This window comes from Macaca thibetana, chromosome 11 (assembly GCF_024542745.1).
Source record: "Macaca thibetana thibetana isolate TM-01 chromosome 11, ASM2454274v1, whole genome shotgun sequence".
NCBI lineage: Eukaryota > Metazoa > Chordata > Mammalia > Primates > Cercopithecidae > Macaca > Macaca thibetana.
The window spans coordinates 32,034,544-32,049,501 of record NC_065588.1 but is presented as its reverse complement, the minus strand read 5'-3'; the positions used below and the strand labels follow the sequence as shown (position 1 = coordinate 32,049,501).

The 14,958-nt window shown below is 42.5% G+C and overlaps 1 protein-coding gene across 5 annotated transcripts in view; it reads right to left on the bottom strand.

Annotated features, from left to right (window-relative positions):
* Nucleotides 1–12,836, bottom strand: part of BICD1 (BICD cargo adaptor 1) — a 275,638-nt gene extending 262,802 nt beyond the window's left edge. For all 5 annotated transcript variants that reach the window (XR_007717722.1, XM_050748564.1, XM_050748563.1 and 2 more), the window contains exon 1: nt 11,996–12,836. Coding sequence is in view for 4 of the 5 variants with exons in the window: in XM_050748564.1 (XP_050604521.1) it covers nt 11,996–12,208 (213 nt within the window). In the remaining variant the exon portion in view is untranslated. The remainder of the gene's footprint in view (nt 1–11,995) is intronic.
* Between the last annotated feature and the right edge of the window lie 2,122 nt (nt 12,837–14,958).

Here is a 14,958-nt window from a genome sequence, read left to right as displayed (position 1 = left end):
TGGAACCACGCCTGACACAGTAGCCACTCAATACAAATTTTTGAATGAATAAATGAAACAGATGAAGAGGTAATGGGCAATCTAAAGCAAAAAGAAAGTATCGGAGTGGTATATTATGTAAATACAGTCATCCCTCAATCTTGGTGAGGGTATGGGTATTCCAGTACCCCCTGTAGATATCAAAATCCATAGATGCTCAAGTCCCTGAGATAAAATAGTGTAATATTTGCATGTAACCTACACACATCCTCCAGTATACATTAAATCATCTCCAGATTACTTATAATACCTAATACGATGTAAATGCCATGGAAATAGCTGTTATACTGAATTATTGAGGGAACAATGACCAACAAAAGCTTGTATACGTTTAGTACAGATGCAAGTTTTTTCCAAATATTTTCAATCCAAGGTTTGTTGAATCCAAGGATGCAGAATCCAAGGATGCTGAACCCACAGATTCTGGGGACTGACTAGTTGACAATGCAGTATAAAATGTTGGACTAAGCAGGCCAGTGCAATGGCTCATGCCTGTATTCCCAGCACTTTGGGAGGCCGAGGCGAGCAGATCACCTGAGGTCAGGAGTTCGCAACCAGCCTGACCAACATGGAGAAACCCTGTCTCTGTTAAAAATACAAAATTAGCCAGGCGTGGTTGTAATCCCAGCATGCCTGTAATCCCAGCTACTCGGGAGCCTGAGACAGAAGAATTGCTTGAAACTGGGAGGTGGAGGTTGCAGTGAGCTGAGATCGTGCCATTGCACTCCAGCCTGGGCAACAAGAGCAAAACACGGTCTATAAAAAAATATATATATATACACACACACACACACACACACACAGGGCTAAGCGTAAATGACAAAATATAAAATCATGTGCATGTACATGTGCCCAGGTGTGTGTGAAAAGGAAGATTCTGGAGGCTGTAGACCTCCCTCAATGCAACCATGTAGCTTCAAAATGCATAGTTGCACTGAAAGCTCTCCAAATTTAGAGATACCCTCATCTTAAAGCTTTATATTACCCATTAGTTTTCTTCTGAAAATAAAGCAAAAACATAAATCAAAATAAAGTTTTGAGACATTCTGAAAACATTCCAAATGTTTACAGTCATCAAATAGTGTGAAATGCCAAACATTAAAGCAGAAAAATCTAACCAAGTCAGAAACACCGTGCTCTGGTGGTGGGAAAAGGAGTATAAAAAACATAAACTTATGAAATTATTTGGAACACCTGGAATGATAAAATCAAAGAAATCTGAATAAGAAGGAATCTTAGAGATCATTCCAGATATACCCTTCCCAAGGATAACCCCCCATAGAGTATTCTCAGCAAGTGGCTTACTAGCTTCTCCCTTTTGGTGACAGGGAATTCATTACTTCCTAAGAAGTCTGCCTCATTCCATTACTTTACAACGATATTTGTCAGAAACTGACTTATTTTGATCCAAAATCTGGCTCCCAGTGACTCACAGGGTCTTGTTCTCCTCTCTGAAGCCAAGCACAAATGGGTCAATGAAAACAAACCTAACATATCAGTTCTACAACATAATAGGTGAGATCAGAAAATATGAATCCAGAAGAAAAGTGAGTGTGGACCAAATGTTCAAAGACAAAGGGAACTATAAAGTGGTTAAAATATATATAGAGAGAGAAGGTCAGGCGCAGTAGTTCACACCTACAATCCCAACACTTTGGGAGGCTGAGGTGGGAGAATCACTTGAGCCCAGAAGTTCGAGACCAGCCTAAGCAACATAGCAAAACCTCATCTCTGCAAATAATAATTTCTAAAAATTAGTTGGGCCACCTGAGCCTCCAGTAAAAATAAAATCAGGTGGGTAAAAAAAAAAAAAGCCAGTATGGTGGTGTGCACCCGTGGTCCCAGCTACTCTGGAGGCTGAGGTGGGAGGATCATTTGAACCTGTGAGGTTGAGGCCACAGTGAGCCGTAATCACACCACTGCACTTCAGCCAGGGTGACAGAATGAGACTCCATCTCAAAATTATATATGTGTGTGTATATATATATATAGAGAGAGAGAGGGGGGGACATAGCACGAGTGCTAAAATAAGGTGGATTATCTTGGCTAGAACTGAGTGACCAGAGTGGAAAAAGAAAGGAGAAAAAATATGTAAAACAGACGATGGAAGATCCCTGAAGCCTAGGTGAAAATTACTGCAACTAGGCAAAACTATTCTGTACTTTGGAAAACTATTGAATGAATTTGAAATGTAAAGGACAGGCGGTAAATAAGCAGAACAGATAGCTCTAAAATACAGCCATCTCAGAGATTTAGAGCTGGTAAAAAAAAAAAAATCATAGAGATTATGTATTGCAACACCTTAATTTTATAGACATAATTAAATCCCAAGAGGAAAAGGTATCAATTTCCATTTTCATATTCCCCTCCATTGTAATAAGAACACCTTCACTGAACATTTTCCTCTTTTGTACCCCTTTCTCCCCACCTCCTGCACAGCATGCTGAATCTGAGATGTTGTATAAGATCCTAACTATTTCAAAACTCAGCTTTCAGAGGGCAAAGAAGGGATAACGTAATAAAGCCCAACTGCCTGAATCATCCTGGCTTGCCACCAAGACCCAGAATGGACAGGATGTGGTCACACTGCAGGACTGGCTCTTGCTGGCCATGGAAACCAGCCAGGTATTCTGCTGATACACGTATCTTCATCAGCAGCCAACAAGACAAGGAATCAAAATCACTGCTAATTCACCCACAAAACTGTCCATCTTTTCCCCTGGTACCATTGCATGGGTCTGCTATAGGGCAACCAAATTCCATCAGTTTCTTTTACGCAAACCTATACCTTTTTCTCTTTCACTTACCATCCATGCTACCCTCAGGGTACCATTTGTACTACCTTCCCACATCCCCAGGGTCACCCAAACTCTAAGCTTCTCTGGTTTTCTTCCCTAATCGGTCTCATTTTCTTCGCACTTCACTAGTGCTTTAAAAATGCAGGCTTGTCTCAGAAATACCTGCCTTTTGAAAGGACATACTACTAAATTTAAAACACCAGGCTGCAAGATCCTGTTTTTATAAAAACAAAGGAAGAAAACAGCAAAGAAAGAAAAGAAAAGAAAAAAAAAAAAAAACACCACACACACAAAAACCCTGACTATATGTTTAAAGACATTTAAAACAAGTACAGAAGAATACTCAGCAAAGTGTTAACAACACAGACAGAACTGTGGGAGAAGAAGGGAAAACTATTAATTTATATATGCTTTTCTCTAGCTTGGAGTACTGCAATAAAAACTGTCATGATTACACAATTGTAATTCTTAAAAAGCAAACTCTTGAAATGAAAAATGGAAAAGGCTAGGTGCAATGGCTCCTGCCTGTAATCCCAGCACTTTGGGAGGCTGAGGAGGGAGAATCGCTTGAGGCCAGGAGTTCAAGATCAGCCTGGTCAACACATCGAGACTCCCCTACCTCCCACACCCCTCACCAAAAGAAAAGAGGGGAAAAAAAACCATTTAAATTAAAAATGCTAACGCATCTTCAGTAAAGATTAAATAAGATTAATAAAGATTAGTCAGTGAGCAGTGAGGACTGTTGCTCCCAGCCCCCATAACCCTAAAGGGTGAGTAGAGACTGCCTTCTTAGACCTCACTGTCCCCAGTCAGCTTCTTTGCCCATTGTTTGTTTTCATTTTTCCTAACTTAGAAAGCAATCAAACTAACTGGTGAAAACATTATTAAATTGTTTATATCCCATACTCTAGAAATTAGGCTTCTATAAAATAACAACCAATTGCACAAATTAATTTTTTTATTAAATTGAAAGTTAGCCTGTAATCCTAGCACTTTGGGAGGCCAAGACAGGCGGATTGTTTTAGCTCAAGAGTTCTAGACCAACCTGGCCCACATGGCAAAACCCCGTGTCTACAAAAAAAACCACAAAAATTAGTCAGGCATGGCAGTGTGCGCCTGTAGTCCCAGCTACTTGGTGGCTGAGGCACAAGGACTGCTTGAGCCCAGGAGGTCAAGGCTGCAGTAAGCCACAATCACACCACTGCACTCCAGCCTGGGTGTCAAAATGAGACCCCATCTCAAAAAAAGAAAAAAAAAAGAAAGTTGAGTATCTGAATCTATCATGCAATGCGTGCTTCCCCAGCAAAGAAAACATGAACTAAAAGGACTTATGTGGCTGGGCACAGTGGCGCACGTCTGTAATCCCAACACTTTACGAGGGCAAGGCAGGCAGATCGCTCGAGCTCAAGAATTTGAGACCAGCCCGGGCAACATGGTGAAATCCTCTGTCTGCTAAAAGTACAAAAATTAGGCTGGTCGCGGTGGCTCACGCCTATAATCCCAGCACTTTCGGAGGCCAAGGTGGGTGGATCACGAGGTCAGAAGATCGAGACCACTCTGGCCAACAAGGTAAAACCCCATCTCTACTAAAAAAAATACAAAAACTAGCCGGGCGTGGTGGTGGCTAAGGCAGGAAAGTCACTTGAACCCGGGAGGCAGAGGTTGCAGTGAGCCGAGATTGTGCCACTGTGCTCCAGCCTAGGCAACAGAGCGAGACTGTCTCGAGAAAAAAAAAAAAAAATTATTCAGGCATGGTGGCAGGCACCTGTAGTCCCAGCTATTCAGGAGGCTGAGGCAGGAGAATCACTTGAACCTGAAAGGTGGAGGTTGCAGTGAGCTGAGATAAGGCCACTGCACTTCAGCCTGAGTGATAGAGCAAGATTCCATCTCAAAAACAAAAAATTTATCCAAGCGTGGTGGTATGCTCCTGTAGTACCAGTTACTTGGGAGGCTGAGGCAGGAGAATCGCTTGAACTCAGCAGGCGAAAGTTGCAATGAGCTGAGATCATGCCACTGCACTCCAGCCTGGGAAACAGAGTGAGACTCAGTCTCAAAAAAAAAAAAAAAAAAAATTAGGCAAGGTGGCATGGGTCTGCAGTCCCAGCTCCTTGGGAGGCTGAGGTGGGAGGATCACTTGAGCCAGGATGGTTGAGGTTGCAGTGAGCTGTGACAGCACCACCGCACTCCAGCATGGGTGACAGAGAGAGACCCTGTGTCAAAAACAACAAAAACTCATGTAACTTGAGCATCAGTTTCACCCTCTAAAACTGCTCTGCCCCATAATACCTTCCTTTGTAAATAGAACCACCTCCTATCCAGCCTGAGAAGATTCTCAACTCCACTGTCTTCCTCACTTTCCACATATAGTAACGTCCAATGCCTGTTCCACCCTACCTCCCAAATAGCTCTTAGATGTGCCCCCTCCTCACGATCCCTACTGCCACTGCCTATCCCACTGCACAGCCTCAGTCCACCCATTACGACCATCACCATAACCTTCTATATTGCGTTTGTAGACTAGGCAGAGATGTTTCACACTCTAAGGCAGTACGACGCAGTGGAAAAAAAAGTGGGCTTCTTCCAAGTTTCATCACTTGGTCTTGTGGCCCTGGGAAGAGACCTAAACCTCTGTAAGACTCAGTTTCCTCTTCTGTATAATGCAAGCAACACTTACCTTGTGTAAGGATTGCTGCATGAATTACAGGCAAGGCTTGTAAAGAACCTAGTTCTAAATGGAGCCTTGTACATTAAGTCAATGCTTTATTATTTTTATTATCTTTTTATCAGTAAAAATGAGTAGTAAGCCCTCTGAATTGTTTTGAAGACTGGTAAAATTAAAGACAGTGACTGTTTCATTTATTTTCAATGGCTCCACATCCCCAAGACAAAGACAAAATGTGGCCATGGCCCTTTCCCAATTGCATCTCCTGCCACTTGACTTTACATGCATTCTCCTTTAGCATAATGAATTATTTAATACTAAGACTATGAAGCCCTTCATGCCCTCCTCTCCTCAAAGCCATAATTACAGGTGGAATCTTATGTGTGGGCAAGTCCTTTATGTATATTTCAACATGCAAGTAATTAATTACCTTATTTTCAAATTTGGAAAGCAATATCCATGAGTACAAGTATATTTAAGGGGATGATAGGGCAAAATATTTGCAAGCAAAAAGTTCTGAAGAAATCTTTAAGCCATTGCTGTCATACATACTCACATAAACATGGGGAATGTGATAAAAGATGATAAATTCTTGCTAAGTTATATCTGAGAAATAACTTTGCCAGAGACGAAATCTTGATTTGAAATAAAAAGAACGGGACAGGCACAGTTGCCTGTAATCCCAGCACTTTGAGAGGCTGAGGCAGGTGGATCACCTGAGGTCGGGAGTTCAAGATCAACCTAACCAACATGGAGAAACCCCGTCTCTACTAAAAATACAAAATTGGCCAGGTGTGGTGGCACATGCCTGTAATCCCAGCTACTCAGGAGGCTGAAGCAGGAGAATCACTTGAACCTGGGAGGTAGAAGTTGCAGTGAGCCGATAGCACACCATTGCACTCTAGCCTGGGCAACAAGAGTGAAACTCCATCTCAAAGAAAAAAAAAAAAAAGAAGGGGTAGTGCAAGTTAGAGCAACTGGGTCCAGAAAAAAAGAGATGTGATTGAAAGCGATGATGTTTGTTTGTTGAGGTTGTTTGTAACAGTTTCCAAAAGCATATCTTAATGTATTTTAGATTTTTTTTTTTTTTTTTTTTTTTGAAGTTAAATCTTTTTTTTTTTTTTTTTTAATTTATTTATTATTATTATACTTTAAGTTGTAGGGTACATGTGCATAACGTGCAGGTTTGTTACATATGTATATTTGTGCCATGTTGCTGTGCTGCACCCATCAACTCGTCATTTACATCAGGTATAACTCCCAGTGCAATCCCTCCCCCCTCCCCCCTCCCCATGATAGGCCCCGGTGTGTGATGTTCCCCTTCCTGAGTCCGAGTGATCTCATTGTTCAGTTCCCACCTATGAGTGAGAACATGCGGTGTTTGGTTTTCTGTTCTTGTGATAGTTTGCTAAGAATGATGGATTCCAGCTGCATCCAAGTCCCTACAAAGGACTCAAACTCATCCTTTTTTATGGCTGCATAGTATTCCATGGTGTATATGTGCCACATTTTCTTAATCCAATCTGTCACTGATGGACATTTGGGTTGATTCCAAGTCTTTGCTATTGTGAATAGTGCTGCAATAAACATACGTGTGCATGTGTCTTTATAGCAGCATGATTTATAATCCTTTGGGTATATACCCAGTAATGGGATGGCTGGGTCATATGGTACATCTAGTTCTAGATCCTTGAGGAATCGCCATACTGTTTTCCATAATGGTTGAACTAGTTTACAATCCCACCAACAGTGTAAAAGTGTTCCTATTTCTCCACATCCTCTCCAGCACCTGTTGTTTCCTGACTTTTTAATGATCGCCATTCTAACTGGTGTGAGATGGTATCTCATTGTGGTTTTGATTTGCATTTCTCTGATGGCCAGTGATGATGAGCATTTTTTCATGTGTCTGTTGGCTGTATGAATGTCTTCTTTTGAGAAATGTCTGTTCATGTCCTTTGCCCACTTTTTGATGGGGTTGTTTGTTTTTTTCTTGTAAATTTGTTTGAGTTCTTTGTAGGTTCTGGATATTAGCCCTTTGTCAGATGAGTAGATTGCCAAAATTTTCTCCCATTCTGTAGGTTGCCTGTTCACTCTGATGGTAGTGTCTTTTGCTGTGCAGAAGCTCTTTAGTTTAATGAGATCCCATTTGTCAATTTTGGCTTTTGCTGCCGTTGCTTTTGGTGTTTTAGACATGAAATCTTTGCCCATGCCTATGTCCTGAATGGTACTACCTAGGTTTTCCTCTAGGATTTTTATGGTATTAGGTCTAACATTTAAGTCTCTAATCCATCTTGAATTAATTTCGTATAAGGAGTAAGGAAAGGATCCAGTTTCAGCTTTCTACTTATGGCTAGCCAATTTTCCCAGCACCATGTATTTTAGATTTTAAGATTAATTTGATGATAAATGTAAATATATTTTCTTTAAAAACATCGAGACCATCCTGGCTAACACAGTGAAACCCCATCTCTACTTAAAATACAAAAAATTAGCTGGGCGTGGTGGCGGGCGCCTATAGTCCCAGCTGCTTGGGAGGCTGAGGCAGGAGAATGGTGTGAACCCGGGAGGTGGAGCTTGCAGTGAGCCGAGATTGTGCCACTGCACTCCAGCCTGGGTGAAAGTGCGAGACTCCATCTCAAAAATAAAATAAAATAAAAAAATAAAAACAATGAGAGAAGTTAAAAATCATAGTTCAGGTCAATTAAGTATTAACTTTCTCTTTATGTTTATTTATAGATTGGAAAAGAAATCTGGGGTTTTTCTTGCCATATGATTTCGTGATTTAGAACTTAAAGATGTAAAAGAAACTAACAATCTTTCTAAGCATCTGAAGGGAAAACGATTCTGCTTAAAGATGAATCTAGGTAATTAAATGGCATTCATCAGGTCACCAATGTGACAGGCTCTAAAACTGTATAAGTACATATTTTTGTGTTGAATGATTTAACTATAACCCTGAAAAAGCATAGAGTTGGCTACAAAAGGAAAAGCTGCCCAATGTCCAGAAAGTGCTTCTTCAGCAGCTGGTAACTATCCTTGGTGTCAGGGTTGACAAAATGAGCAAGAAAATGGGTTGAAGCTCATTAGTGCATAGTTTACGGTATCCAAGCTGCAAAACTTTTCTAAAGCTGTCTCACAGATACATTTCCTTTTTAAAATGCCACCAGTAATGCTGAATCATTCCTTTCTAAAGGGGCTCTTTTTCAACTTTACAACATTTTAAATTTCAACCATTTTTAAGTTCAAAAAAACTCTTAAGTTTCAGATCTAGGGTATTTTTATATATGTATATTTTTAGTTTTCAGGTTATTTTGGAGCTATGACTCTTCTTCAAACACTATTCTGGCCTGGGTGACAGGCTCACAGTGCTGATTTACGTACATCCCAAACATATAATCAGCCAGGCCCTGAGCATAACTGGGTGTGGGTGACCCTCACTCAGGTCATTGAAGAGCAAGTGTTACTTGTGAAATCACAAAACCAGACTCAAGTATTCCAGTGGACATACTGCTCTGTCCAGCTGCCCAAAGAATCATGAAAAGGAGAACATTCTGATGATGTCAGAAGTCATCCTTTTTTCAAATCCTTAGTGTTTTTCTTTCAAATGTGGTCTTTTGTGAGCTGAATTACAGTAGGCCATGCAGAGCACTAAACAACATCAGGCCAGGTCAAAAAACAATTGAGTTAAGAGAAGAAATAACTAGGAAAAAAATTTAATGAATTTCATCTTCTTGATTTTGCACATCTTCAGGCAACACTGCCCACTTGCATTATTGTCACAGCAGTACCTAGCCTGGGAAGGAAGGTAGCAACATTGGTGGGCACTGACTCTGGAAAACAAAATGACCTGCAAAGACTGAGCCATGTTGCTACATTGCAAATTACTAATGTCCAACTTGGACTTAATACAGTAGTTTTCTGTTGACATTCCCATAAACTGGTTCAATTATTTTTAAACAAATCATATTTGTTCAAAGATCCCAGAAATAAGCCAGATTTATTTTATGCTTGGCTTTATAGATACAATGTAACATCATTTACTATATACACCTGATAATGAGCAAAACTTCCTTTTGAAAAATCAAAACACAAAATATATTTTTCAAAACTGACTTCTATATAATATTAGTGTTGGAACACCTCAGTTTGCACAATTATTTTGGATTTACTTTTCATACAAGAAATATTACTTGAAATCGATTTAACTAATTTAAGTTATATTTCCAACTAAAGTATATTCCATGTTTAAAGAATAAAAATAATAGGCCTCACTATCAAATAATCAACTATAATAATTATTACTTAAAATACATTTTTATATAACTGTATAAACCAGTTTTTTAGGAATCTTGAATTTCACTTATGCTAAATGCAACTGAAAATAAGTATATTAAAAGAATCATTTAGTAAAAATAATGCTGATAAATTTTTATTAACCTCCTGCTATACAGAACAAAATACACATTAAAATATTTATAGAAAAAATTTTAGCTGGTATTTGCATCATTCTGTATTAAGAAACCGCAGTTACATTATTCCTAAAAAACATTTTTTTCACATTTTTCTAATTACTGCTGGTGAAACTAATACAGGTAGTTTTATTAACATCTGTCACTTCCTATACATCCTAATTTTCTTAGTATTTCTCTAACACTAACCAATATTGACTACTGAACGCTTGACAAAAGTGTGCCTTCTTCTGGTACAAACTGATTCTTTCATAAAATATTTCATGCCCACCATGTGCTAGCTTTTGTGTTAAAGACTTTGGATGCAAAGCTCACAGTGTAGCAAAGGCAAAACACAATTGCATTAAGGTTTGCTATGCAAGGTAAGTGCAATGACAGAAATATCCCTAGAAGGATTGTTTAAATCAAGCAGGAAAGTCAGTAACAGGTACATTTCATTAAATTAAGCCCATCTCCTTTATCAAGAAGGTGATGGCTTACCACTTTCTGGTTTGCACTTCCCTGTCTTGGCAAAGCAGTGTTGATAGGTATAGACAGCATCAAAACATCTCTGAGAATTACAGTCATCATCCTGCTTCCTCACTTCATGAGGTTTAGCATCACTGCATTTAAATATGTCAGCCTAATCTAAGTTGGAAAATAAAAACAACTCCAGCGGTTGTTAAGACCAGACAGGTACATGGTAAGTAAAACATGAACTAGAAATGTACAGCCTGACACACACAAAAATTAGATTCCTAGCTGGGATTTTTAATCATAGGTGGTACATTTATTTTTTGGTAGACAGGCATCCAAATAAAATAAGACATATCTACAAGTATAAATGCTTACCATATTACATACTAAATTGGAAGGCAAGTTGATTCATTATGTCATAAATCACATTTTTTTAACTGTAACAGCATAAAATAAGACCCCTCCCAAGAAAAACCAAACTCATAAGAAATAGATTTGTGATATTATATGCCAAACAATAATTAACATTTAAATGTCAATATGCACCTAAAAATAAGGACTTGACGCATAGAAAAGGAGTGTATATTACATTTAAATTTATAAGCGGCTATTTGCTACCCATAGTGCCTCAAGAATCAGGTAAAATAGACCGAGTTACTTAAACAATATGTATGTTCTTAAGAGTGCTTGATAGGAAATCAAAGCACGTTCATTGTTTTCTCCCATACATCCGACAGGCTTTAAAAGAGGCCAAATACAAAAAAAACTGAAGACAGACATTATACATCACCCATTTATGATATTCTGGTTTTATAAATATATCATTTCAACCAGAGAAGAGCCTCATTTGAAATGCAACACTACCCACGTATTTCATATACACCACTCTCTCAGACTATTTGTAGGTGAGTTCAATTTTTTCTAGTCAGGGTGACCTCATAAGACTTGGGCATGGCCCAGCCTCCTCCGAGGTGAAATCAAGGCAATGGGATCACCCAGCAAAGTTGTTTTTCTCCTGCAGCCCAATGACAAGAATGACTAAAGCCAAGCAGAATGAAGATTGCCTAGCCTTTGTCAAATGGGATTGGTGCGGAGTTCCCTCTCTCACCAAGGAGCGGTTACATGTAGAGGAAAGCTGAGGTACCATACAGTCTACATCCTGAAATTGTGGGTCCTCAGGCACAAACCTCATCACTTCTGTGGACTATGAAACGGTCGCTGAAACCTGGGTTTGAGATAACAGCGGTTTTGAGAAGTTTGATTTATACATTCCAACCCACTTGAATGTCGCCTTAGAGGGCTGAGACTTGAAGACTCTTACGAATCTCCCTCCCCCGCAGGCCAAACAGCCATTGCCTCCCAAATTCCAGCTTATATATTCATTGCTTTGGCAATTTTTCTCTTGGGGGAGAAAACAACGGAATCTTTCAATCTTCTCTTATCAACAAAGGGCCCTAGAAGAAGAAACAGCCCTTTCAATCACCTCCTTCATGACTTCTTGATCATGATGAGTGGGCCTTGCGGGTGGGGGGAGTGCGGGCCAGGAAGGGGAGAGGCGACAGGCAACTCACCTCTTTGAGCTGCTCCAGCTCCTGTTTGAGGCTGTCGTACTCAGCCTCCAGCTCGTCATACTGCTGTTTGAGGGTCAGCTTCTCCTCCAGCACCACCAGCCCATACTCGGCAGCCTGGATCTTCTCGTGGGTGGTCTCCGTGAGCTCCTTGGTCAGCCTCTCTATCTCAGTCTTATAATGGTCCACCGTCTGCAATACCTCTTCTGCGGCCATAGCCCCGGTGGATGGAAGCAGGAGGGGGTGACGGGGTCGGGGAGATGGATGCAAAGCTGGCGGGGAAAGGGAGAAGGAAATGGGAAGGGAGGGGTGGAAATGGAAAAGAAAGTACTCTGGATGAATGAGCAGCGCGATACCCCGCAGGCTCTGGTGGCAGCGGCAGCTACACCGCCCGAGAAACTGACGAGAAATGCAACATGGAGAACAGGGCAGAGGGTCAGGGGCGAGGCGGCAGAGGCCGCCGCATGTGTCCTCGGGGCCGGCCCCTGCGTGCGGTCAGCAGCCGTGCGGCATGGCCCGGGCTGCGGCGGCCGGGGGCGGCGAGGGGCTCCGGATTCTGCTTATTCAGAGACGCCCGGCCGCCATGTCTCCCGGGCCGCGTCACTGCAGTCTCGCCCTGGGCCTGGCGCGCTCCGGCTCGCTCGCTCGTTCCACCTGCTCCCTCTGGCCCTGCAGCAGCCGGTGCGGAATGATGCAGTCTCGGGGCCGGCTCCCTCCCTTCCCGCGTGGCGGCGGCTCCGAGCAGGGGGCGGGGAGCGGATGGAGTCAGCGCGGGGGGAGGAGGGAAGGACCAGACGGAAACATCCCGAGGCGCCTCCCGCCGGGCGCGCGGGGCCACCGCCCGCTGCACCGCGAGGCGCGCCAAGCGGAGGCGTAGGCGACGGGCCCGGGACTGGGAAGCGGTGGGGCTCGCGCGGCGGGAGAGCCTCCTCCCTGTCCGGCTCGCGGGGGCGGGAGCTCCTCCTAGGGCTTTGTCCCGGTGGCGGTAGAAGACCCTGAGAGCGGCGTGGGCGCCCGGGCTCTTTTGCTACGTAGAGGGCCGAAGCTCAGAAAACTGCCTGGAACGCTTTCTCCCGAGAAAAGCAAACAAAACTATCGCGGTCGCGGCCCGCGCATCCTCCTCGTCCCCTGGGCGCGCAGAAGGCTCTCTGGGCCACCTGCCCCCAAAAGAACGCTGGGTTTCCAAAGCCTTCAAGACACACCCCCAAGGAGCCTTCGTCCGTCGTCCCCCTCTCTCCCTGCCTCTCCCGAGTCTGGCCTGGGCCATCTAACACTCTCACCAAATAACCTTATCATCCTCTCAGGACAGTCCGCTAAATATTGCTCGCTGTCGCCCAGCGTATCACAAGAGCGCTATCCGCTCAGAAAAAAAATCTCCATAATACATGCACCCAGGAAACCTCTCCAGGTACTGTATATCTTGCCCCAATAGTTTCCACCAAAGCACCTTGCTCTGTGTCTTCAATAAAGGAAAACTGCATGAAATGCCCTATATAAGATACCAGCAATGCCCTACAATAAGCATTTTTTAAGCACTAAGAGCTAAGAGTTCTTGAGACCCGTGCCAAGCATTCTTCTAAGTATGTAGCATGCGTTGTCTCCAATCCTAACAATGCTTTGAGGTAGGAGCCATTATCCGCAGTTTACAGGGGGTGAAAGAAAGGCAAAGGGAGATGGGGTGATTTGCCCAAAGTCAGGCAACTCTGGAATCTTAACTCTGGAGCACTAAACGGGATTCATCATGTTGGCTTCAGGTTCACTCATTACTCATACAAACCCAGCAACTAAATATTACATGATTGTAAGATAATCACATTCATCTACATAAAGAGTGATGATGAACGGTTGCAAAAGGAGGTGAAAGCAAAGTAAGAGTGGAGGAAATGAAAGAGCGGAGAAGGGTGGAGAATCAAGAGGAAAGAACGCAATAGAAGAGAAAAGAAGCGATTTCTGTGTAGCGGGAGGCTGTGAGACCCGCAGATCGGTGGGTCTTTCCAGTTCCTTCCCTCTCTTCTTCTGCATGGCACCTCTTCCGGAACTGTTTCTCCGTGGCCAGGTGTTCAACACACATGCCTTTTCTAAGTTAGAAAGCAGGACTCAAGTCTCTCATCATTGTGTACCTGGTTAAGAAAAAAAAAAAAAAGACAATTCTTGACCGGGCACAGTGGTTCAAGCCTATAATCCCAGCACTTTGGGAGGCCGAAGCAGGTGGATCATTTGAGGTCAGGAGTTCAAGATTAGCCTGGCCCACATGGTGAAACTCCGTCTCTACAAAAAAATACAAAAATTAGCCAGGCGTGGTGGTGCACACCTGTTATCCAAGCTACTTGGGAGGCTGAGGCAGGAGAATTGCTTAAACCCAGGAGATAGAGGGTGCAGTGAGCCGAGATGGCGCCACTGCATTCCAGCCTGGGCAACAGAGACTCCATTTCAAAAAAAAAAAAAAAAGACACTTGTTGATGGCATGGGAGGAAAAGCAAATGACAGTGCCCTTCCAAAGCTTCCACTAACAGGCTGTCTGGATGTGTTTTCCATTGCTTCACAAACCAGACAAGGTTCCTTCTAAACGCCAGTGATCACAACAGCATATTCTCATGTGATTGTCTGATCTGAAAATAAAACAAAAGAATATTCTCTTGTGATTGTCTGATCTAAAAATAAATAAATAAAAGGAGAAAACACTCCAAAAGTGCAGCTACCATAAATTCCAGCTTTGTAGAGAAGCGGATGATAATGACTACAACATCCGACCTATCTTTCCTTATCTCACACTCCAGGTGGGAAGCCCCTTCTGTGTGCTCCTGTGGCATCTGACCTCTGACATGTTCATGAATGATGATGAACTGCTGAAGAGAAAAGAGATGGAACCTGCAACTGCAAGTCGCTAACCTGCCTTTCCGGGAAGCCCCTGGCCATTCCTCACTGTATGAACTGTAAGCATAGTCCTTCCAAAGGGATCATAAGAC